Here is a 26,430-nt window from a genome sequence, read left to right on the forward strand (position 1 = left end):
TCACTGAACACCTGACTCGGTTTATTAACGGCACCACTTACGATGCGACGATCACGATGTCGGGAGCCGAGGTGCTTTTTGAGATCGGCTTCAGGACCAGGCGGTTTTGGGGCGGCCATAGTGCTGAGGGGAGAGAAGAAAGGGGGGAGAGAAAAAGCGAGAAAATTTGAGTACTCCACACCATCAACTCTCAGGCACTGGGATGTACGACTCATTTGCTGTACGCCTGATGTGGGCAGGGAACGTGCCCGCCAACTCTCTTGTACTGTCAATCAGCTAACGGCATTTAAGCGTTTACTCTGTGCAGAGCACTGAGCGCTAGGGAGAGGAAAATACCAGAGAATTAACAGACACAACCCTGCTGGGAACGGGTTTACAGTCTAGAGGGGAGGCAGATATTAACATGAATAAATAATTTATACTCCAGAATTTAAAGATAGGTACATAAGTACTGTGGGGTCAGGAGTGGGGAAAATATCAAATGCAAAGATCTATAATAATGTTGGTATTTGTTAAGCGCTTACTATGTGCAGAGCACTGTTCTAAGCGCTGAGGTAGATACAGGGTGATCAGGTCCCACGTGAGGCTCACAGTTAATCCCCATTTTACAGATGAGGCAACTGAGGCACAGAGAAGTGAAGTGACTTGCCCACAGTCACACAGCTGCCAAGCGGCAGAGCCGGAATTCGAACCCATGACCTCTTACTCCCAAGCCCGGGCTCTTTCCACTGAGCCACGCTGCTTCTCTATGTGCAGAGACGACGCAGAAGGGAGAGCGAGGAAGGGAAAAGACAGCTTCATCAGGGAAGGCCTCTTGGAGATGTGACCGTAATAATCCACTGAAGATGGGGAAAGGGGTGGTCCGATGCATTTGGAGGGGAGGGAGTTCAATCTTATTTCTTGAGCGCTTACTGTGTGCAAAGCACTGTACAAAGTGCTCGGGAGAGTACAACCTAACGATAAACAGACACATTCCCTGACCACAATGACCTCACCGTCTCCCGGCTAGGAGGAGGACGTGGGAGAGGGGTCGGCGGCGAGATAGATGAGATCGAGGCACAGCAAGTGAGCCGGTGCTAGAGGAGTAGGGCGTCCTCTCCCAAGCGCTTAGTAGAGTGCTCTGCACACCGTAAGCGCTCAATAAATAGCACGGATTGTCGCCCATTTGTTCTAAGATTCCCGACGCTGCCCCTGGGTTGGCATCGGCACCCACCCTCTTGAGCTTAGCCCATGAGGATCTCCGCTCCCGGTGGTTCCCAGACTGCAGGTCCAACCCGGGCCCGCACAGAGGTTGGCACTGTTCTGCCACCCAGCGGCTGCCCGTCTGGGAAATCCGTTCTCCGGCCTCCTGCCCGGGTGGCAGAGCGACGCCATGCTCTCCACGTGCCCGGGGTCGGGCCTGTGGCCTTGACAATTCCGGGAGCAAAGCTACCCGCCGGCCCTGGGATGACTGACACAGGTGGGTAGTCCGTGGAGGGGTGGGCAGGGGGGGCAGGAGGAGGGCGAGAGGGGTCCGAGGGAAGGTGAGCGGGGCCCCAGGGTAGGAGGAGATCCCGAGGGGCCCTTCTGCGTCAGGACGCGGGGCGCCGGCCGGGCGGCGGGGGTACCTTGGGCTGGTAGCCGCGGTCGCTCAAGGCCTTGGCTTCCTGCTGGAGGACCTCGTCCTCCTGGTGCTGGGCCAGCCTGGCCTGCTCCTCCTGGTGCTGCTGCTGGAGGGAGGCCTCCTGCTTCTGACGATTCCGCTCCGCCACCTGGACCCCGCCGGGAAAAAACGGGCCGGTGGGCACAGACCCCCGAGGGAGGGGGAAGGGGAGTCCCCTGGGCACAGACCCCCGGGGGGGAGACGGGGGCCGGGGCGGCTCTCGGAAGGGGCCCTGACCAGAACCGGCTGAAAATGGGGCACGTTCTAGGGACGAAAACACACACACACACACAAAACACAGCAGAACTGGATAACAACAGTGCATGCTCTAGTGGAAACAGACACACACACACACACCGGCTCTCAACGGTGCACGTTCTAGACGACCCACACACACAGTCGGGGCTGCGAACAGGGCACCTGCTAGAAGAGGGGGACACAGAGACCCGAAGCACACACCTCAACAGGCAACAACGGAGGCACATTCTAGAGGACACGCACACACTCTCTCTCTCACACTTGGGGTACCTGGGCCTCGAGCTCCTGTTTGCGCGCGGTCTTGAGTTCCGCCGCCTCCTCCTTTTCCCTCCAAGTCAGCTCTTTGGCCTCTTCCAGGTCCCGGAGGAGCTGTTCCCGACATTTTAGGGATTCTTCCTGGGCACGACGATTTTTCTCCAACTTCTCCTGGATCTGAAGCTGCCTCCCCGCCAGGACCTGTCCCCGGTGGGAAGAGGAAGACGACGTTTTAGGAGGACGGATCGGAGACGCTAGAGGCCGAGCCTTGCTCCAAGTCATTACGAGTGCCAGCCATCGATGTTATTTATCGGCCGGAAGCTCGCTGTGGGCGGGGAACGTGTCTGCTAATTCTGTTGCACCGTCCTCTCCCAAGAGCCTAGTACGGTGCTCTGCACATAGTAAGCGCTCGATAAATTCCATAGATTGATTGAGCGCTTACTGTATGCAGAGCATTCATTCATTCATTCAATCCTATTTATTGAGTGCAGAGCACTTTACTAAGCGCTTGGAAAGTAATCAATCTTACTAAATAAATCTTTGGCAATAGAGACAATCCCTGCCCACACTGAGCTTACACTCTAGAAGGGGGGAGAAAGTCAGGAAAACAAGTAAACACGCATCAACAAAAACAAACAGGATTATAGATATGTACATATATACGCAAGTGCTGTGGGGTGGGGAGGGGGGTAGAGCAAAAGAAGCGAGTCGGGGAGACGGGGAGGGGAGGAGGAGTTGAGAAAAAAATGGGGTTTAGCCTGGGAAGGCCTCTTGGAGATGAGCCTTCAGTAGGGCTTTGAAAGGGGGAAGTGTGATCGTCTGGCGAATTTGAGGAGGGAGGGCGTTCCTCGCCAGAGGTGGGATAATAATAATAATAATAATTATAATAATGTTGGTATTTGTTAAGCGCTTACTATATGCGGAGCACTGTTCTAAGCGCTGGGGTAGATACAGGGTAATCAGGTTGTCCCACGTGGGGCTCAGTCTTAATCCCCATTTTACAGATGAGGTAACTGAGGCACAGAGAAGTTGTGACTTGCCCACAGTCACACAGCTAAGTGGCAGAGCTGGGATGTGGGCCGGGGGGTCGACGGCGGGACAGGCGAGAACGAGACCCGGTGAGGAGGTGAGCGGCGGCGGAGGAGCGGAGCGTGCGGGCTGGGATGGAGAAGGAGAGAAGGGAGGTGAGGTAAGAGGGGGCAAGGGGAAGGAGAGCTCTGAAGCCAAGAGTGAGGAGCGCAGTACACCAAGTGATCGGGAGAAGACAATTAAACAGTTGGCAGGCACAATCCCTGCCCACAAAGAGCTTACAGTCTAGAGGGAGAGAGAGATATTAAGATAAATCGTTTACAGGCATAAGAAATAATTTACATATAGGAAATTTACAGGTATGAGAGAGATTCACAGATTTCACTGCAATTTGTTCTGAATTGACACGAATCAGCCAATGGGATTTATTGAGCGCTTACAGTATGCAGAACCGTACACCGTTCTAAGCGCTTGGGAGAGGACAACCCAAGGGAAACTCAATCTGAGCAATACCATCTGGCTTACCGCTCAAAATGAGATCAAAAAGCCTGCAGCACTGCCACGGTACCTAGCTTGCTATTCGATGGGAATAATAATAATACTATTCATTCATTCATTCAATAGTATTTATTGAGCGCTTACTCTGTGCAGAGCACTGTACTAAGCGCTTGGAATGGACAAATCGGTAACAAAGAGGGACAGTCCCTGCCCTCTGACGGGCCTACAGTCTGATCGAGGGAGACGGACAGAAGAGAACAATAGCAATAAATAGAAATAGAATACTACTACTAATAATAATACTACCACTAATAATAATAATGATAATAGTATTTGTTAAGCTCTTAATATGTACTAAGCTCTAGGGAAGAGAGGAGCAGGGTGGCCCAGTGGCTAGAGCCTGGGCCTGGGAGTCAGAAGGCCCTGGGTTTTCATCCCGGCTCCGCCGCCTATCTGCTGTGTGACCCTGTGACCCTGGGCAAGTCACTTCACTAGGCCTCAGTTACCTCATCTATAAAATGGGGATTAAATCTGTGAGCCCCAAGTCGGACCTGGACTGTGTCCAACGTGATTTGCCTGTCTCCACCCCGGCGCTTAGTACAGTGACTGGCACGTAGTAGGCACTTAACAAATACCACCGTTAGTATGATACAAGGTAACCCAGTTGGACTCAGCCTGTCCCAAATACAGCTGACGAGGGAGAGCAAATACTGAATCTCCATTTGGGAGACGGGGTCACTGAGGCACCGGGAAGTGACCGGCCCAAGGTCACCCAGCAGACGAGAAGCCACGATTAGAACCCGGGTGCTCCGGATCCCAGGCCCGAGCTCTCTCCACTAGGCCACACTGCTTCTCTAGGGGGAGAACTCGGTCTGAAGAGAAACGCGAGAACCAGGCCCGGGAAAGAGATCTCCTTCAGGATACAGTCTGATCGGTTGCACTTCGTCCTCCCAGCAAGTTCACCGTCTCCCCTTCTAGACTGTAAGGTCATTACGGGCAGGGAACGCGTCTGTTATCGAGTCCTCTCCCCGGCGCTCCGCACGCAATAAGCGCTCCGTAAATATGCCTGACTGATATGCAGAACTCTGGGCTGTGTCTGGGAGAAATCACCTCGTTCATCAGCTTGTCTCGGGCTTGTCTTTCTTGAGCCCACTCCTCTTCTCTCTTCTGCCACATCTGCTTGGAGTCTTCCCTGGGGAGACGGAAAGGCAGTCGAGGTGACGGTGGGCCCGGGGTAACCCCCCTCTAGACTGTAAGCTCGCCGTGGGCAGGGAACGTGTCTACTGTTGTGTCGTACTCGCCCAAGCGCTTAGTCCAGTGCTCTGCACACAGTGAGCGCTCAATAAATACGAGCGAATGAATGAAAGATGGTGGGCTCCAGCCTCCGAGGGGCAGGAGGGGACTGAGCCTCAAGGGCCCCCCCGGTTTTGAGCCTGGCTCGGCCGTGTCTGCCTTGTGCAAGTAATAGTGATAATAATGGCATCTGTTAAGCGCTTAGTATGCGCCAAGCACTGGACACCAGCAAATCGGGTTGGCCACGGTCCCTGTCCCACATCTCAATGCCGGTCTCAATCCCCGTTTTACAGATGAGGGAACCGAGGCCGAGAGAGGTGAATGAGGGAGCCCGGCGGTCCTCACAGGTAGAGGGTCTGCAGCTCCGCTTCGCGTTCCCTCTCCAGCTGCAGCTGCTCCTCGACCACCTGCTTCATCCAGGCCACGTCGGCGGCGGCCCGCTCCCGCCTGGCGGACAGGAGGCGTTGCTCTTCGTCTTCCTTGTCCAGGAGGGCCTGGAGGATCCGCTTGTCCGTCTCCTGCAGGGAGGCATTCCAAAACCCTCCCTCTTATTCACCCCCGCCGGACTTCCAAGCCCCCGCTGGCCCGCGAGAAAAGGAGCCCTCTTTAAGGGGTCTTTGTCCTCTAGACTTGAAGCTTGTTGTGGGCAGAGAATGGGTCTGTTTATTGCTCTGTTGTCCTTTCTCGAGCACTTAGTACTGTGCTCTGCGCATAGTAAGCGCTCGATATCATTTCAGGTTGACTTGAAAGAACTCAGATTCTTTCCCCCGCACCATGACGCACACTGACCCAGATGACATCAAGCTGTGTCCGTCACTTAGCCGTGTGACTTTGTGCCTCGGTCACCTCATCTGTAAAATTCCCTTGTGTCTACCCCAATGCTTAGAACAGTGCTCGGCACATAGTAAGCGCTTAACAAATACCAACCTTATTATTATTATTATTATTATTAAAATGGGGATTAAGGCTGTGAGCCCCACGTGGGACAACCTGATTACCTTGTGTCTACCCCAGGGCTTAGAACGGTGCTTGGCACATAGTAAGCGCTTAACAAATACCATAATCAAGGGGATGAACTAGGCGTGGGCCCCATCTCTGAGATCGCTTTAAGCATTAAATAGTATTATTTTTAAATAATACTCATTGTATTAGCATACTATAATACCAGCATACTCTAATACCGTAATAGTACTATTAGTAAATAGAACCATTTTCAAATAGTATTTATTAAGGGCTTACTATGTGCAAAGCACTGTAGTAAGTGCTGGGCAGATACAAGATAACCAGGCTGGACACAGTCTCTGTCAAACATGGGGTTCACAGTCTTGATCCTCGCTTTAGGGCTGAGGGAACTCAGTACAGCGTTCTGCACCCCGAAGACTGGAAGCTCCGTGAAGGCACAGATAACGACTACTAACTCTATCCTTCTCTGCTAAACGCTCTGCACCCAAAAGGTGCTCAAATTCCACAGACAGTGTGATGGATGAACCCAAGCCCAGCAAATGTCGTCCCCTAAATGCACCGGGAACAGCTTCCCCTGGCAAATGGTCTGCGCGGGGGTTCTCGAGCCTCCTCTTACCAGTTCGTCTTGGATCTGCTGGCTGTGTCTGCTGAGCTGAGCGCTGAACTGACGTCTCAAATAGCGCCTGAGAACAGAATGATGATAATTATGGTAGCTGTTAAGCGCTTACTACGTGCCGGGGCACTGTTCTAAGCACCGGAGTAGATCCAAGCACAGTCCCTGTCCCACATGGGGCTCGGAGTTTTCACCCCCATTTTATAGATGAGGTCACTGAGGCCCAGAGACGTGAAGTCAGTTGTCCAAGGTCACAAAGGAGACATGGGGGGTGAGCGGGGGAGCCGGGACTGGAACCCACATCTTCCGACTCCCAAGCCTGTGCTCTTGCCACTAGGCCTGGCTGCAGAAAAAGACAGAGACGCATCCTAGGACAGGGACTGTGTCCAACCCGATTCGCTTGTATCCACCCCAGTGCTTAGTACAGAGCCTGGCACGTAGTAAGCGCTTAAAAAATACCACAGCTATTATTACTATTATTATCCCCTTGGAATCTTGGGGGTCCAGATTTCCACCGCTCGGCGGGGGCTCCAAACACCCAGCCCGGAACCGAGCTCCCGACATTACCCGTGCTCAACGTTCTTCCTGTATTCCTCCATCTGTCTCCTGTTTTCCTCGAGGGATTCCAGTTCCCACTGCTGGCTCAAAAGATTCTCCTGTTCCTTCTTCAGTTTCATCGCCTGAGGTAACAGTGGAGAGTATTAATAATGATACATGTACAATATTGTATCCATAATGATACTATAAGTATTTGGAATCATCTCTCTAGTCTGTAAGTGCTCTCGGCACTTAAGTATACACCTGTAATATATTTTTTTTTTATGAGGGTATATCAATGTCTGTCTTCTCCTCTAGACTGTGAGCTCGTTGAGGGCAGGGGACGGGTCTGTTTATGATTCTATTGGACTCTCCCAAGCGCTCCACGCAGTGCTCTGCACACGGTAAGTGCTCAATAAATACGACCGGATGATTGAGTCAACTGTAGGCTCGTTGTGGGCTGGGAATGTGTCTATTTATTCTTCTTTTGGACTCTCCCAAGTGCTTCGTACTGTGCACCATAGATATCACTTTGAATGAATCACGATAATAAAAATGCCAGGTGGGAATTCCAATCTCCCAGTCCCGCTTATCTTCATCGTCTCCCGTAGACCCAGAGGGGTCTTCAGCCGCCCAGCCCACCCCTTCCAGGCGACCGTGTGGGCAGGGGGATCGTGTCGAGAGAACAGGGCTTCTACCTCCATCTCCCTGAGTTTCAGTTCTTCCATTTGGTCCCGCAGAGCCTCGGCCAGCAGCTGGTCCTCTGCGCGCCTCTGGGCTTCTTCCGCCTTCATCCGTTTTAACGCTTCCGCTCGGGACGCTTCGTACTCGTTCTCAAAACGCCTGTTCTCTTCCTTCTCGGAAGCTTCTTGCTAAATCAAACCCAAACCGATGGGATCAGCCTTTTTTTTGTGGTTTTTGTTACCCGCTTACTACGCGCCGGGCGCTGTGACTGAGCCCCGGGGTACACACGAGAGGTTGGAAATGGTCCACGTCCCCCCTGGGGCTCACGGTCTTGACGGAAAGGGTCGATTCTTAGAAATGAGGGCAACCTGAAGTGGCACACTCCGACCGTCCCCTGCTCCCTTCTCCCCCAACATCCAACAGAGGAGACCCCCTGGGGGCTTTGACATTTCTACCCTGGCCACCTGGAGCACTGTGTCCCCCAATCACTCAATGCTACTTACTGAGCGCTTTCTGTATCCCAAGCACTGGACTGAGCGCTTAAGGATCATAGGATAACTGACTTACTTATTCACTTATGTATACTAATGTCTGTCTCCCCTTCTAGACTGTGCGCTTGTTGTGGGCAGGGAATGTGCTCATTTATTGTTGTATTGTCCTCTCCCAAGTGCTCTGAACAAAGTAAGTGCTCAATAAATACAACTGAATGCAATAGGATACCTGATCTCCTTCCTACTACTTGGACTGAGAGCCCCATGTGGGACAGAGATTGGCAATTGCTTGTCCTTTCCCCCTCCTACCTCACTCCGCTCGACTCCTACTCCAACCCAGCCCGCACACTTTGCTGCTCTAATGCCAACCTTCTCACTGGACCTCCATCTCGTCTATCTCACTGCCGACCCTTCACCACGTCACTCATATTTATTGAGCGCTTACGGTGTGCAGAGCACTGTACTAAGCACTTGTGAAAGGACAACAGAGCAGGAGAACAGACACATTCCCTGCCCATGACGTGCTCTGGCCTGGAAGCCCTCCCTCTTCATATCTGAGAATGACTCCCACCCTGTTGGAAGCCTTATTGAAGGCCCATCTCCTCCAAGAGGCCTTCCCTAAGCCCCCCTTTTCTCTTCTCCCACTCCCTTCTGCATCTCCCTGACTTGCTCCCTTTATTCATCGCCCTCCCCCAGCCCCACAGCACTCATGTCCATATCTGTCACTTATTTATTTCAATTCATGTCTGCCTCCCCTTCTAGACTGTAAACACACTGTGGACAGAGCATGTATCTGTTATATTGTTCTACTGTCCTCTCCCAAGCGCTTAGTAGTGTTGTGCATACAGTTAGCACTCAAGTATGATTGATTGACTGTTCTACTACGAGTTTGATGGCAAAGCGAAATCTGCCCTGCACTGGTTGAGGTTTTTTGGGAAAAGAAAAATGGTATTTGTTAAATTTTTACAGGGTGCCAGGCACTGTACGTTTTACATTTTACAGATGAAGGAACTGAGGCCCAGAGAAGTGAAGTGACTTGCCCAAGGTCACCCAGAAGACAAATGGAAGAGTCAGGATTAGAGCCCAGGTCCTGCTGACTCCCAGACCCGTGCCCTTCCCGCTAGGCCACCAACTTCTCAGGAGATCGCCTAGAAACCGACGGATCAATGGCTTACCTGCTTTTTTCCTTCCACCTGATCGCCCCAGGAACTGATTATATGTTTCTTGTGGAGGTCTGCTTCAATCTGTCAGGGAGGGAAACAGGAAGTCGTCAGAAAGAGGGAGTGTTGGAAGCCAGACCCTCCCGCTTTGGGACGAAAGGTAGGCCGGACGGAGCGCATCAGGAGGAAAGCAGAGAGGAAGGAGAAGGGCCGAGAGGCTGAGATCGAATCCCTTCCAATCTACTTCTCAAAGATGTTCCATTGAAGTGAAACCGTCCGGCAACACCAATGGTTTCCTTAGCTCATCATCTCCGGTCACTCTGCCATCCCTACCCTCACCGGGTCTAAAATTCTGCTGTGCGATCGCAACCTCTTGGCCTTCCTCCTCTCCCACCCACCACTTTCCTGCCAATCGGTCCTGTTTCCAGCCCGAGACCCCTGATCCTTCCGTACCCCTGAATCAACCACTGAAAAGACTTTTCCGTCTGCATCATTCTCCATGGAGAGGGTTAGGCTTTGATAAGAAGCAGCATAAGCCCCATCGCCTCCGGACCGATAATGCAGACCTGTTACTCAGACTCTCGGTAAGAATGATTGGCAGGTCTCCAATTGATTGACAGGTCTCAGGGCCATTGGGCATACCAAATCCATCAGCCTATGATTGAAGACGGGCTCACTGTGGGCAGGGAACGTATGTGCCAGCTTTATTGCGGTGCCCCCTCCCAAGCGCTTAGTACAGTACTCTGCACAAGGGAAGGACTCGATGAATACTACCGACTGACTGAACTCTGTTGTAGTGTCCTCTCCCAAGCAATTAGTCTGGGGTTCTGAACTCAGGAAGCGCTCAATAAATACTATTACTACTACTACTAATTGTGGCATTTGTTAAGCACTTTCTACACATCAGGCACTGTACAGAACCCCGGGGTAGATACAACGCAATCAGGTTGGACACAGTCCTTGTCTCGTCTGGGGCTCACCGTCTTCACCTGCGTTTTATGACTTTTATGAGTTCGCTGAGGCCCAGAGAAGTCAAGTGACTTGGCCAAGGTCACACAGCGGTGGAGCTCTACTAGTAATCACATGGCAGTAAGGGCGACTACCTCCGCAGCGTGGACACCCCGGAGGGCCGTCGGTTCAATACTCCTTGGGTCCCAAGGCATCTGGCCAACCTTCCCCCAGTTCCACATCGAATCATGGGAGGGTCCCCGCTCTTCTCTCCCGCGCACCCCTCTTGAGCAGGCTTGCCGAGAAATAAGATCCCAATTCTCGTCAAACCTGACGCTGCACGTTTCCTCGTTCCCTGCGCCGCAAGGAGCCCCATCAATCAATCGGATTTTTTATTGAGCGCTTACTGGGGGCGGAGCATTGCACTAAGCGCTTGTGAGAGGACAATAGAACTGAGTCGGTGGACACATTCCCTGCTCACAAGGAGATTCGTCTAGAGAGGCTCGGGTGGGACAGGGACTCTGTCGAACCCGATGACCTTCGCTCTACCCCAGCACTTAGTCCAGGGCTTGGCAGATAGCTCTCGATACCCCGATCTCTGCCTTTTCCGTCCCTTCGCTGATGCTCAAGGGCTTCAGTATCCCCGTGGATGTTCCCGACGACTTTCCGCTGACCGTTTCCCTCTCGCCTTCTATTCTCTGACCTCCTGCTCCACCCTTCCCCACCCACCGAGCCCTCTCGCCATCTCTAGCCACTCTGCCGTCTCTAACGACACCAACTCTGAGATTCCTCAACCTCCTGGACTGCCTCTTCTCCCACACAGCGCTTTCCTGCAAGTCGGTCCTGTTTTCCGACAGAAACCTCCGATCCTTCTGAACCACTCCCGCCGGGCAATTTTCTCAAGTCATCGGGCCCCGTTTAATCTCCATTTTCAACCCACCTCTCTTGACATACAAATCCACACGCTCAAAATCACCCTCTCCGCTGAACTCAACTCTCTCATTTCCCCTGTCCCTCTGCTGACTTCACACCACCAACCCTCAACCTCGGATCATCTGGACAGTACTCTTCCTTTCGCTCCTGGACGCAAGATGCGGAGTACAGCTGGCAAAAATCCAGACCCTTGGCTGATCTTCATCTCAAACTCATGCTACCTGCTTTAACTCTGCCCGGCAACAATACTTCTCCACCCTTATTGACTCCCTTGCCTCACTGCCAACACCAACTGCTTCAGATTTTTAACTCCCTCCTCAAACCGCCTGTCCCTCAACCCTCCACTTTCTGCCCCCAATGACCTGGCCCCGTACTTCGTCGATAAAATTAAAACCAGCGAGTACGATAGGAAGCAGCATGGCGTAGTGGTCAGAGCCCGGGCCTGGGACTCAGAAGGTCATGGGTTTTAATCCCAGCTCTGCTGTGTGACCTTGGGCAAATCATTTCACTCCTCCAGGCCTCAGTTACCCTATCTATAAAATGGGGATTGAGACTGTGAGCCTAGTGTGGGAGGAACTGTGTCCACCCCGATTCCCTTTTATCTACCCCAGAGCTTAGAACAGTGCCTGGCACAAAGTAAGCGCTTAACAAATACATAATTATTATTATCTTCCTAAAATCTCCCCAGCTCTTCTCCAATCCTTCGCTCCTCCAATCCCCTCTTTGACTCTCCCATCCTTCCCGGCAGAATCTGAAGAGAAGCCCACCTCCTCTCAAAACCTGCACTCCAAATCTTCACACCATACCAAAACAGTGCCCGCTCACGGACCGCCATCTTCAACCACTCGCTTTCCAGGAGCTCCTTCCCCACTATTTTCAAACATGCTCATGTCTCCCCTATTCTAAAAACAAAACCTCTCGCTTGACCCCCAAGACTCCCTCCAGGTATCACCCCGTCTCCCTCCACCATTCCCCTCCAAATTCCTTGAGCCAGTTGCCTACGACCGCTCTCTCAAGTTCCTCTCCTTGATCCGCTCCAATCTGGCTTCCGTTCCCTTCATTCTACAGAAACTGCCCTCTCCGAGGTCACCAATGATCTCTTTATTGGTGATTCCGACGGCCTCTATTCCATCCTAATCCTTCTCGACCTCTCAGCTGCCTTCAGCACTGTCGACCACCCGCTTCTCCTGGAAATATTATCTAAACTTGACTTCACCGCCCCTGTCCTCTGCTGACTCAATCTCTCCAAACGCTTCTCCTCTCCCAACCGCCCTCTAACTATGGGGGTCCCTCAAGGCTCAGTTCTGGATCCCCTTCTATTTTCCATCTACTCCCCATTCCTTGGGAGAATTCATTCGCTCCCACAGCTTCAACTACCCCTTCTATGCGGAGGATTCCCAAATCTTCCTCTCTTCTCTGCAGTCTCACATTTCCTTCCGCCTGTGGGATATTTCCAACCCAGGAGATGGAAGCAATTTCACCGACTTAGATGTTAATAATAATAATAGTGGTATTAAGTACTTACTGTGTGCTTAATTCATTCATTATTAATCATATTTATTGAGCGCTTACTGTGTGCAGAACACTGTACTAAGCGAGACTGTGTCTTATCTGATTATACTGTCCTACAAGGGGCTACAGAACTAAAGGGGAAGACCAAACAGGTATTTTACAGAGGAGGAAAGTGAGGCTCAGAGGAAGTAAGTGACTTGGCCAAGGTCACACGGCAGCCAAGTGGCAGAACTGGGATTAGAAAGCAGGTTTCCTGACTCCTAGACCTGGGCTCAGAACCCTAAGAATCTCATGGCTACGAATCACAATTAACACTTGGTCCAAAGCGTTCTCGTTCTAAGAACTGGGTAACAACCACTTGAAACTTGACCTCCAGCTCGACAACGTGGCAACCAACTGGGACTCTAAATCTTGGAATAGGCTTAGCTGGGTTTTAATGTCCTCGGTAGGAACCACCTAAATAGGGAAACAGGCAGAAACAAAGGCAAGTCAAATTGATTCAAGGCCTGCACGAGAGAACACGCCTGGCATTCTAGTACGCAAAGTAATGCCTAAAAGGAGGCTACTCTTCGGCAAACACACTATGAGAACAACTTGCCCAGACAATATTCATCAACCTGGAACCAGGGCCTTAAATCCACCTAGCTACAACTCTAATTTCCCCTCAGTTCTACGATCTAAGCCAGCTCCAGAAAGCGCTCAGTGCAGCGGCCCGCACAGCGTAAGGGCTCAATAAATACGATCGATCGATTGCCGTCGGCTCAAGAGGAGGCACGAACGAACGCGTGTAAGCGCTCGATAAATACGATCGATCGGTTGACTGCCGTCAGCTCAAGGTAGATAAGAACGAACGCGGGAGGCCGACTCAGGAAAGACAACATTCAAGCCTGTCCGCTTTCACCTCTCGCAGTTTGGGGTTGTTCTTTTTCCAGTGTTCATACAAAAGCTGGTCGGCCACCTGGCGACAAAACAAAAAGAGTGAAGCACGCCGCAGACTCCGGGGGTCACCCGCGGCTCGGCCGAGCCAGAGGCGGCCATCGGGACCGAAAGGTGGCCGGGTGGGACCGGAGGGGTGGCCTCCGGCCTCGACCATTTCCCGCTCTGCCGATCCCTTCAATGGTCTAAATTAGGGCCCCCGCCCTTCTGCTGCCGTCGCCGTCCAAAAAACTCCCCCAGGGAATCTGCCTGCGACTCTCGGCACCGTGGGGGAAACCGCCTGCTTGGGAGATGGGGAGAGAGCGGTGCTCTGAATGAACAGTTGGCTTTCTTCCGGAAGGCCGGTCGAGGTTCTTGGAAGATGAATCCAGTTGGAGGATGAGGATAAAAAGGAGAAGAGAGGAGGAGGATGAAGAGGAGAAGAGAGGAGGAAGAGGAGAAGAGGAAAAGGAGGAGGAGGAGAGAGGAGGAGAAAAATGGAGGAGGAGAAGGAGAGGGGAGGAGGAGGAGGAGAAGAAGAAGAGAAGGAAGAGGAGGAGGAAGAGAGAGAGGGAGAGAAAAAAAGAGATCGCTACTCAACATAACAGAGCAGTCTCACTGCCCTGGGAACAGACTTAAATGGGGCAAACAGGGAGTGTCACCGGGGCAGTAGAGACTCTTGGGATGCCGGCAGTTGTCAATCAGGCCTAGGACCCCGGGACTCCGTCAAGCTCAGACCTAAAGGACAGCTCCCCCCGACCGCCTAGGCTAGCTATTCCACAAAAGGGAAAATAAAAATCTACAATTAGATACCATCTTCCTCCGTTCTTCCCTTGCGGATTTCAAATTCTCACTTCTCTCCCTGATTTGGTGTTCGCGTGATTCAAGATTTAACCTCAGCTCTTTCATTTCTTCTGTTAAGAGTTCCTGTTCCTGAAGCAAAAGTTTATGAAGACGCTCCCTTCGGTCTTCCAAGTTTTTCATCTCTTCCGCCTTCAGCTTCTGACGATGATATGCATCCATGCTACCCAGCAGACAAAAAAATAAAAAACAGGTTACCAAAGATCAGAGGCATCATTCTTTAACACTAACAATACGAAGAAGAATCGTGGGATTTGTAAAGCACTTAGTATGCACCAAAAACTGCACAAAGCGCTGGGGTCGATAAGCTATCGTCAGGTTGGACACAGTCCCACACGGGGTTCACACTTTTAATCCCCATTTTGCAGATGAGGTCGCTGAGGCCGAGAGAAGTGAAGTGACTTGACCAAGGTCACACAGCAGATGCGTGGCGGAGCCGGGATTAGAACCCAGGTCCTTCTGACTCTCAAGCCCATACTCTAGCAACTAAGCCACGCCACATCTCATAAGAAAATGGAGGTCCCACCGAGAGGGGAGCCTATACATCAGAGTTGGTGGACACATTCCCCTACTGACAACAAGCTTACAGTCTAGAGAGTGCGACACAATCAGCAGACACAATCCCCGTCCTCGAGGCGCTCATCGCGTAGCCGAGGGCGACAGCCACGTGTTGTCGTCTACCCGGCCGCTGCCCCCGCCCCCCGGGTGGTTACCTCTGCTGATAAGAGCGCCGAGAGCTCCACTGGGCCTGCTTCGTGCTGAAGATGTCGGAGACTCTGAAGTAGCGACTGTTGGCATCCCACTGGCGCCGAAAGCAGGCCTCCTGATCACGGCGGCGCAGGATCTGGCGCTGGAGCGCCCGGCCGTGGTTTTCCCAGCAGAACGGGAGCGTAGGCAGGGCCATCTGGGCCGCGACGAAGACCGACAGGAAAAATGGAATGATTCGCCCACGTCGCAAAACCTTAACCGGGGAAGTCTGCCAAGAAGCGGCGTGGCCTAGCGGGGAGAGCCCGAGGGCCCCGATTCTTGGGCCACTTAATAGTAATAATAATGATAATAACGGGACCTGTTAAGCGCTTACTATATGCCCAGCACTGCTCTAAGCACTGGGGTAGGCATGAGTTAATATTATTGCTACTAATAATAGTGTTATTTGTTAAGTGCTTACTGTGTGCCAGGAACTGTTCTAAGCACGGGGTAGATACAAGTAATTACAACTGGGATAGATACAAGTAATTACGATAATAATGATAGTCATAGTTGTGGTATTTGTTAAATGCTTAAGGTGTGCCAGACACTGTTCTAAGCACCAGGGTAGACTAGTTAATTGAGAAGTAGCATGGCTCAGTGGAAGGAGCCTGGCTTAGGAGTCAGAGGTCATGGGTTCGAATCGCGGGTCTGCCACTTGTCGGCTGTGTGACTGTGGGCGAGTCACTTCACTTCTCTGTGCCTCAATTACCTCAGCTGTAAAATGGGGATTAACTGTGAGCCTCACGAGGGACAACCTGATGACCCTGTATCTACCCCAGCGCATAGAACAGTGCTCTGCACAGAGTAAGTGCTTAACAAATACCAACATTATTATTAATTATAATAATAACAGTATTTAAGTTCTTAATGTGTGTCAGGCACTGTTCTAAGCACTGGGGTAGACATAAATTCATCAGATTGGACACAGTCCCTGTCCCACATGGGGATCACACACTTCTTCCCCATTTTACAGGTAACTGAGGTACAGAGAAGTGAAGTAACTTGCCTAACTTCACACAGCAGACATGCGGTGGAGCCAGGATTAGAACCCAGGTCCTCTGACTCCCAGACCGGGCTCTAGCCGCTAAGCCGCCCTGTCTGCTGTGGGACCTTAACGCTTCACTTCTCTGGGCCTCAGTGCCCTCATCAGACTGTGAGCCCGCTGTTGGGTAGGGACTGTCTCTGTTGTTGAACTGTACTTTCTAAGCACTTAGTACAGTGCTCTGCACACAGTAAGCGCTCAATAAATACGCTGATTGAATCAGGAAAATGGGGACTAAAACTGGGAGTCCCATATGGGGCACGGCTGTGTCCCCCCGATTAGCTTGGATCTACCTTATCCATCTTGGGGAAGCAGTTCTGCGTAGTGGCTAGAGCCCGGACCTGGGAGTCAGAAGGTCAAGGGTTCTAATCCCACCTCTGCCACCTGTCTGCTGTGCGACATCGAGCAAGTCACTTCCCTTCTCTGGGTCTCAGTTCCCTCATCTGTAAAATGGGGATTGAGACTGTGAGCTCATGGGACAAGGGGCTGTCCTATTGATTTTACGCACCCCAGTGCTTAGTACGTCTGACACATAGTAAATGCTTAACAAACACCATTATTATTATATTACAATATACATTATTGTGTATGTGTACATAATATCTTATTTTATTAATGATGTGTATATATCTCTAATTCTATTTATTTATATTGTTGCTTGTCTACTTGTTTCGTTGTCTGTCTCCCCCATTCTAATAATGTTGGTATTTGTTAAGCGCTTACTATGTGCAGAGCACTGTTCTAAGCGCTGGGGTAGATACAGGGTAATCAGGTTGTCCCACGTGAGGCTCACAGTTAATCCCCATTTTACAGATGAGGAAACTGAGGCAAAGAGCAGTTAAGTGATTTGCCCACAGTCACACAGCTGCCAAGTGGCAGAGCCGGGATTCAAACCCATGACCTCTGACTCCCAAGCCCGTGCTCTTTCCACTGAGCCACGCTGCTTCTAGACTGTGAGCTCATTGTTGCGTAGGAATGAATGAAATGAATAGGAATTCATTCAATAGTATTTATTGAGCGCTTACTATGTGCAGAGCACTGTACTAAGCACTTGGAATGGACAATTCGGCAATAGATAGAGCCCATCCCTGCCCAATGAGGGGCTCACAGTCTAAACGGGGGAGACAGACGGCAGAGCAAAACAGAACAAAACAAAAACAAGACCACATCATCAAGATAAATAGAATCAAGGAGATGTACCCCTCATTAACAAAATTAATAGGGCAATAAATAATATACACAAATGAGCACAGTGCTGAGGGGAAGGGGGAAGAGCAGAGGGTGGAGGAAAGGAGGGGGAGCAGAGGGAAGAGGGGGCTCAGTCTGGGAAGCCTCCTAGAGGAGGTGACAATAGGAATTGTCTCTGTTGCCAAATTGTACTTTCCAAGCGCTTAGTACAGTGTTCCGCACACAGTAAACCCTCAATAAATACAACTGAGTGAATGAATATTACCCCATTGCTGGTATCCTCCCCAGCGCTTAGTACAGAAGCATGGCTTAGAGAAGCGGGGTGGCCCAGTGGAAAGAGCCCGGGCTTGGGAATCAGAGGTCGTGGGTTCTAATCCCAGCTCTGCTGCTTGTCAGCTGGGTGACTTTGGGCAAGTCACTTCGCTTCTCTGTGCCTCAGTTACCTCATCTGGAAAATGGGGATTAAGATTGTGAGCCCCACCTGCGACAACCTGATCACTTTCTATCTCCCCCAGGGCTTGAAACAGTGCTTGGCACATAGTAAGCGCTTGACATATACCCTCATCATTATTATTATTATTACAGTGTCTGGCATATAGTAAGCGCTTGACAAATACCCTCATCATTATCATTATTATTATTATTACAGTGTCTGGCCTATAGCAAGCGCCTGACAAATACCCTCATCATTATCATTATTATTATTATTACAGTGTCTGGCCTATAGTAAGCGCTTGACAAATACCCTCATCATCATTATTATTATTATTACAGTGTCTGACCTATAGTAAGCGCTTGACAAATACCCTCATCATCATTATTATTATTATTACAGTGTCTGGCCTATAGTAAGCGCTTGACAAATACCCTCATCATTATTATTATTACAGCGCTTGGCACATAGTAAGTGCTTGACAAATACCATCATTACTATTATTACTACAGTGCTTGGCACATAGTAAGTGCTTAACAAATACCATCATTATTATTATTATCACAATGCTTTGCACATGGTAAGCGCCTGACAACTACCACCATCAGTATTATTATTATTATTACAGTGTCTGATAATACTAGGCGCTTAACAAATACCATTATTATTATATTATTACAGTGCCTGGCACATAGTAAGCGCTTGACAAATACCATCATTATAATTAGTGTCTGGCACATACTAGGCGCTAACAAATACCATCATTATTATTATAATTACAGTGCTTGGCACATAGTAAGCGCTTGACAAACACCATCATTATTTTTATTACAATGCTTGGCACATAGTAAGCACTTGACAAATACCATTATTATTATTATTATTATTATTATAGTGCCTGGCACATACTAGGCGCTTAACAAATCCCATCATTATTAATATTATCTCAGGGCTCAGGATAGTGCCTGGCACATAGTACCCTCCTATATACCCTAAAAAAAAATAAAGGGAGCTGCTACTGGTCTCCTGAGACTTGTGTATATTTGTAGATATTATTTCTCTATTTTATTAATGATGTGTCTAAAACTATGATTTTATTTATCTTGATACCTGACTCCTTGCTTTGTTTTGCTGTCTGCCTCCCCCTTTTAGATTATGATCCCGTCTTTGGGCGGGGATGGTCTCTCTCTGTTGCCCAATTGTCCCTTCCAAGCGCTCTGCGCAGTGTTCTGCCCACAGTAAGCGCTCAATAAATAGCCCCCGATGGATGAATGAAATGGGGGGAATTAAAGCGGGTAAAAAGTAAAATGAGGGGATGGAAGGAAAGCGGGGAGGCCGATGAGGGAAGGGCGCTGAAAACTGAGGAGAAAAAGCAGCCCAGAGAGGAGGATGGAGGTGGATGCGGGAGACTCACCGCATCGAACGGCCCCTCCGCCTTCCTCCTTCTGAAGCCTCCCGCGCCAGGCCCGTAACCATAGAAACGGAGGGGCGGGGCCAGGACGCTACGGACCCCCGGGAGGGACATATCGCTCACAGAAGCGATTTTTTTTACGTGACGTAAGGGGGCGGGGGGTACGTAAGCTCAGACGCTATTACGTCACGTGCGTCGCGCTCTCCCTCTCTTCCCCCCCCGCCCCATTTTCCTGAGGAGAGAGGCCTTGGGCCTCCGTGGGATCCCATTTTTCGCTTCCTTTTTAAAAATAATAATAATAATGGCATTTGTTAAGCGCGTACTATGTGCCAGACACTGTACTAAGCGCTGGGGTGGGCACAAGTAAATAGGATTGGACACAGGCCCTGTCCCTCGTGGGGTGCCACAGTGTCATTCATGCATTCATGCATTTAATAATTTAAATTCATATTTAATAATAATTCGTATTTCATAATAATAATAATGTTGGTATTTTGTTAAGCGCTTACTATGTGCAAAGCACTGTTCTAAGCGCTGGGTAGATACAGGGTAATCAGGTTGTCCCATGTGAGGCTCACAGTTAATCCCCATTTTACAGATGAGGTCACTGAGGCCCAGAGAAGTGAAGTGACTTGCCCACAGTCACACAACTGACGAGTGGCAGAGCCAGGATTCGAACCCATGACCTCTGACTCCCAAGCCCAGGTTCTTTCCACTGAGCCACGCTGCTTCTCATGTAGTGGCGGAGCCAGGATGAGAAACTTAAAAAATTCCGCCACTTATAACAAATACCATAATTATTATTATGGTGAGAGTTCCACAGGGGTTTTACAGTCAGTGAGGGAGGGAGAAGAGTTATTTAATTCCCTGAGGCCTAGAGAATTCACTGAATCATTCATTGATTTAATTGTACTTATTAGGAAGCAGCGTGACATAGTGGATAGAGCATCGGCTTGGGAGTCAGAGGTCATGGGTTCGAATCCCAGTTCCTCCACTTGTCTGCTGTGTGACCTTAGGCAAGTCACTTCACTTCTCTGGGCCTCTGTAAAATGAAGGTTACAACTGTGAAGCCCACGTGGGTCAGGGACTGAACCCGGCTATCCCAGTGTTTAGAAATAAAATAATACCAATACATCACAATACCGGCATTATTATTGGTATTTTTACTATCGACCCCAGTGCTCAGAAATAAAATAATACCGATACCATCACAATACCATCATTATTATTGTTATTTTCATTATCTACCCCAGCGCTTAGAACAATGTTTGACACATAGTAAAAGCCCTTAACAAGTACTGTTACTATTATTATTAGAGAAGCAGCATAGCTCAATGGAAAGAGCATGGGCTCGGGAGGCAGAATTCATGGGTTCGAATCCAGACTCTGCCACTTGGCAGCCGTGTGACTGTGGGCAAGTCACTTCACTTCTCTGTGCCTCAGTTCCCTCATCTGTAAAATGGGGATGAAGACTGTGAGCCTCACGAGGAACAACCTGATTACCCTGTATCTCCCCCAGCGCTTAGAACAGTGCTCTGCACATAGTAAGTGCTTAACAAATACCAATATTATTATTATTATTATTATTGAGTGAGTGATTGATTGAAAGACTTGTATCCCTCAGGACCAGATCCAGGATCCATCAATTTCCAAGACTACTTGGAACAAGTAAGACTACTTGGCACATAGTAAGTGTTTCGAGAAGCAGCATGGCTCAGTGGAAAGAGCCCAGGCTTGGGAGTCAGAGATCATGGGTTCGAATCCCTGCTCTGCCGCTTGTCAGCTGTGTGATTATGGGCAAGTCACTTCACTTCTCTGGGCCTCAGTTCCCTCATCGGTAAAATGGGGATGAAGACTGTGAGCCTCACGTGGGACAACCTGATGACCCTGCATCTACCCCAGCGCTTAGAACAGTGCTCTGCGCATAGTAAGTGCTTAACAAATATCAACATTATTATTATTATTTAGACTGTAAGCCCATCCCTGGGCAGGGATTGTCGCTATCTGTTGCCGAATTGTACATTCCAAGCGCTTAGTACAGTGCTCTGCATATAGTAAGCGCTCAATAAATACTATTGAAGTTTAACAAATATTATTATTATTATTATTAAGCACTGGTAGCCTGGGTGGAGCAAGGAGCCATGGATCTTGCACTTTCTCCTTTGTCACCAGGGGGCAGCTTCTAAACCAGCGTAGGGTTTGGCGGGAAAACTGTCTTTCAGTCCTATTTATTGAGCGCTTACTGTGTGCAGAACGCTGTACCAAGCGCCTGGGAGAGGACAATATAACAATAAACAGACACATTCCCTGCCCACAACCAGCTTAGATTTTACTGATAATAGTATTTAGTGAGCACCTAAAGTATGCACAGCACAGAACTAAACCTTGGAAAACGAATCAGTCAGTCCATCTATGGTACTTATTGAGCGCTTAACTGCGTGCAGAGCACTGTAATGGAAATTTGAGAAGAATTAGACACAGTCCCTGGCCCTCAAGGGGATCGCTAACTCTTGAAATTTCCCAACGTGGTGCCCAGTCAATCAATGATACTTACTGAACGCTATGTCCTGTTCTAAACTCCTGGAGATTGCAGTACAGTGGAGTGGGTAGACACAATTCCTGCCCTCAATCCACTAGTCTAGGAAATTGACAGTGCATATGGAGTGGCCAGGTTTCAGCACTTGAATATTGTTATATTGTATTTTTCCAAGTGCTTAGTACAGTGCTCTGCCCCCAGTAAGTGCTTAATAAATATGAAAAATGAATGAATGAACCTGAACTTTGCAAGCCAATCTTTGCTTGGAGGCCACTTCACAGTTCCTCCATAGGCCCCGAAGAAACAGTTCTGAATCCATTACTGCCCTTGTATATTCTCTTTTTTTGATGGTACACGCTAAGCACTGTACTAAATACAGGTTGGAAACAGTCCAGGTCCCACATGGGGCTCAGAGCTTTAATTCCCACTTTACAGATGAGGTAACTGAGGCATCAGAGAAATGAAGTGACTTGTCCAAGGTCACAGGGCAGATAGGCAGTGGAGCAGGGATTAGAACCCAGGTCCTCTGTCTCATCTTCACTGGAATATTTATCATAAAAATTTTGCCAGCTCACGATACACCTGACCTCAAACTCCAGGATAAACATCTTGGCTTTATGATCCCGGTTTTAGTTTTTGTGTTTTTTAACACCTCCTCAGCCCTAATCAAAAGTGAAGCATGGCCTCGTGGCTAGAGTCTGGGCCTGGGAATCAGAAGGTCATGGGTTCTAATCCCCGCTCTGCCACGTGTCCACCGTGTGACCTCGAGCAAGTTTCTTCACTCCTCCGAACCTCGGTTACCTCATCTGTAAAATGGGGATTGAGACCGGGAGCCCCATGTGGGACAGGGACTGTGCCCGACCCAATTATCCCGTGTCTACCCCAGCGCTTAGTACAGTGCCTGTCGCATAGTAAGCACTCACCAAATACCATTATTATTATGGTTATTATTGTTAGCCCAGAGGAATAGATTGGCTCGAAATGATCTGGCTTTTTACACATCAGATCCGTAGTCTTTTCCAGCCAACAGATTCTAAAACAAAGACTTGAAATTAATCAGCAGCAAAAATACTAATGAGTCCAGGGCTACTAATTGCATGAACTTTTGACCCACCTAATTAAGTAGCAGCAAACAAAGAGATGAATAGAAGACAAAGACAAATTCTGCCAAGAGAGGATCTCAGCTAAGCCAATATAAAGGAAATAAACTCAGACCAGCCGAGGGCTACAGAAAGCATAAAGTTCACTGAAACAATTCTCCTTTTCCATTCTCTGCCCTGGGTATAATACAGATTCTCATTTTTTTCCTTATTTCCCAAATTTCCTTCCGCTGATTAGGCCCTCTTTCCCCCTGCAGGGTCTCCCTTCTGCGTCGTCTCTGCGCGCGGATCCGTGACCTTTGGACATTTGATATTCGCCCCAGCCCCAAGGCACTTATGTACATATCTTTAAATTATATATTATAAATGAATTATTCATATTAACGACTGTCTCCCGTTCCCATAGACGGTAACCTAGTTTTGGGCGGGGAACGTGTCTGCTAATTTTATTATACTGTACTCTCCCAAAGCGCTTCGGACAGTGCTCTGCACATAGTAATCTCTCGATAAGAAAACATTGATTGATTATTAGAGGAGCCCCATGCAGGACACGGACAGGGTCTGAATTGATTATGTGTATAATAATAATGTTGATATTTAAGCGCTTACTATGTGCAGAACACTGTTCTAAGCGCTGGGGGAGATACAGGGTAATCATATTGTCCCACGTGAGACTCACAGTTAATCCCCATTTTACAGATGAGGTAACTGAGGCACCGCGAAGTGAAGTGACTTGCCCAAAGTCACACAGCTGCCAAGTGGCAGAGCCTGGATTCGAACCCATGACCTCTGACTCCCAAGCCCGGGCTCTTTCCACTAAGCCAAGCTTGCAATAATTGAGCTGAGGCTCCACCACTCTGGGGAATCATAGGCTTAGCAGACGTTAACTGCCGTTTTGAGGAGCAAGGAAAAGAACTTTCAAAACGCCATTGTGAAAAGTACCTTCTGGGTTAGAAAATCCTGGGTAACTGCTAAATTTTCCTGCTGACCTCTGCGAACAACAAGCTCTGGCGCCTAAGATGACCTTACCTGAGAATCAGGATGCCTATGTGAGTGACTGAAATGCCAACATGAGGGCGGGAGGCGCCTATTGTACCGAAAAAGTGTCGGGGGGGTCTTCCGCTAATCACCTCCCGAGGTGTGATGTGTGAATTTATTAAATTGAGAGTCTGAATCATGTATGCCTCTCACTGACCGTGTAAAGTCACGCACCAATTCCGAGTCTCAACTCCATTTTACAGCTGAGGTAACTGAGGCCCAGAGGAAGTCAAGTGACTTGTCCAAGGTCACGCGTCAGACCGCTGGAGGAGCTGGGATTAGAAGCCAAGCTGGAGGAAGGAGGTAAGGAATCGAATCCAAGAGCTATTTCATTCCCTTGGAAGCTGATTTCGTTTGCTCCAGTTCGATGGATCAATCGGTGGTATTTCTAACTCTTTTCAATTCATTCAGTATTATTTATTGAGCGCTTACTATGTGCAGAGCACTGTACTAAGCGCTTGGAATGGACAAACCGGTAACAGATACAGTCCCTGCCCTTTGACGGGTTTACAGGCTAATCGGGGGAGACGGACAGACAAGAATAATAGCAATAAATAGAATCAAGGGGATGTTGTACTTAGTACAGTGCCCTGAACACAGTAAGCGCTCAATAAATACCATTGCTGCTGCTGACGATCTACCCCAGCACTTAGCAGAATGCTTGGCACATAGTAAGTACTTAACAAATAGCATTATAATAATAGTGATATCGCATTATAATTTCCCAAGTGTTTCTTGTTGTATTGGACTTTCCCCAAGTGCTTAGTACACTGCTCTTCACCCAGTAAGTGCTTAATAAATGCAATTGAATGAAGTGCTCGGTACAGTGCTCTGCACCCAGTAAGCAGCGTGGCTTAGTGGAAAGAGTGGGAGTCAGAAGTCATGGGTTCTAATTCCGGCCCCGCCACTTGTCAGCTGTGTGACGTTGGGCAAGTCACTTCACTTTTCTGTGCCTCAGTTACCTCATCTGTAAAATGGGGATTAAACTGTGACCCTCACGTGGGACAACCTGATTATCTTGTATCTACCCCAGCGCTTAGAACAGTGCTCGACACAAAGTAAGCGCTTAACAAATACCAACATTATTATTACATCTGCTGTGTAACCTTGGGCAAGTCATTTCCCTTTTCTGTGACTGTGAGCCCCATATGGGACAGGGACTGTGTCCCACCTGATTATCTTACATCTACCCCAGTGCTTAGTACAGTGCCTGGCACATAGTAAGCGCTTAATGCCATTTAAAAAAAAGGTAAGCATTCAATTCATTCATTCAGTCGTATATATTGAGTGCTTACTGTGTGCAGAGCACTGTACTAAGGGTTAGGGAATGTACATAAATACCACTGATAGATTAATTAATCATTGAAGTCCCTCTACTAGAGGCTTGGAAGGGTTTCTAGGGGAGGTGATTAATTCCTAATTTAAAGGTCGAAGGCAGTTCTTGGGGTTCAGAGCCTTTAACCAGACTCTTGAGTGACCCCGAGAGCAGTGGACGGGACAGACTAAACCCTCCCGCCCCCCAGGATCTTTGAAGCTAAGGGTGGCGGAGTCACTCCGTCCCTTTCCACTTTCTTTTTAATGTAATTATTTCAATTTATCATTTAATTATTTAATTAAATTATTTTTAACCATTTCTCCTTTCCTTCCCTTGTCAGTCCTCCCACACTCTACCCCTGGGGGATCTCACCTTCTTCTCTCGAGTGAAGTCTGATTCCTTCAGGGTCTGGGCCCTCCCAAACCGCGCGTGGCGGACACAAAAATTAGCTACCCTCGCGTCCCTCTATGACCTAACAATCTGCAGCCGTTCGACCATTCCTCCGGCCGTTGAAATCCGGTTTCTTCAGGGTCCGGGCCCCCACAGACTGCGTGAGGCGTCTGGTGAAGGCAGAGGCGGACACAAAAATGAGCTCTTCTCGTGTCCCTCTGTGACCTAACAATCTCCATCTGTTGAAGTCTAATTTCTTCGGGGTCTGGGCCCTCACGTACTGTGTGAGGCCCAGGTTGGAGTTGGACACAACAGTTGGCTATGCTTAGTTGTCTCTATTATTTATTACCCTATTTATTTTGTTAATGAGGTGTATATCTCCACGATTCTATTCATCTTGACGACGTTGTTTTGTTTCGCTCTGCTGTCTCCCCCGTTTCGACCGTGAGCCCGCTACTGGGCAGGGATGGTCTGTATCTGTTGCCGAACTGTCCAAGCGCTTAGTACAATGCTCTGCACATAGTAAGTGCTCAATAAATACTATTGAATGAATATTCTTGTGTCCCTCTCTGACCTCTCTACCTGACCCTTATAATAATACTGGTGTCTGTAAAACATTTACTGTGGGTCAAGCA

At 49.2% G+C, this 26,430-nt stretch overlaps 1 protein-coding gene across 3 annotated transcripts; it reads right to left on the minus strand.

Annotated features, from left to right (window-relative positions):
* Positions 1–25,978, minus strand: LOC100091860 (trichoplein keratin filament binding). Of its 3 annotated transcripts, none has more exons than XM_029049470.2 (13): positions 25,778–25,978; positions 15,306–15,496; positions 14,545–14,755; positions 13,718–13,774; positions 9,439–9,507; positions 7,787–7,960; positions 7,119–7,231; positions 6,555–6,621; positions 5,321–5,493; positions 4,793–4,874; positions 2,171–2,356; positions 1,608–1,751; positions 1–123 (listed from the first exon to the last, which is right to left on the minus strand). In XM_029049470.2, exons 2-13 carry the CDS (start codon positions 15,494–15,496, stop codon positions 91–93), a joined length of 1,500 nt encoding a protein of 499 aa, XP_028905303.1. In that variant the 5' UTR covers positions 25,778–25,978; the 3' UTR covers positions 1–90. The 3 variants fall into 3 exon arrangements, with proteins under 3 accessions (XP_028905303.1, XP_028905304.1, XP_039771027.1); XM_029049471.2 differs by lacking the exon at positions 25,778–25,978 and adding an exon at positions 19,420–19,501; XM_039915093.1 differs by lacking the exons at positions 13,718–13,774; positions 25,778–25,978 and adding an exon at positions 19,420–19,500.
* Between the last annotated feature and the right edge of the window lie 452 nt (positions 25,979–26,430).

The sequence above is a fragment of the Ornithorhynchus anatinus genome, chromosome 21 (genome assembly GCF_004115215.2).
Source record: "Ornithorhynchus anatinus isolate Pmale09 chromosome 21, mOrnAna1.pri.v4, whole genome shotgun sequence".
NCBI classification, from domain to species: Eukaryota; Metazoa; Chordata; class Mammalia; order Monotremata; family Ornithorhynchidae; genus Ornithorhynchus; species Ornithorhynchus anatinus.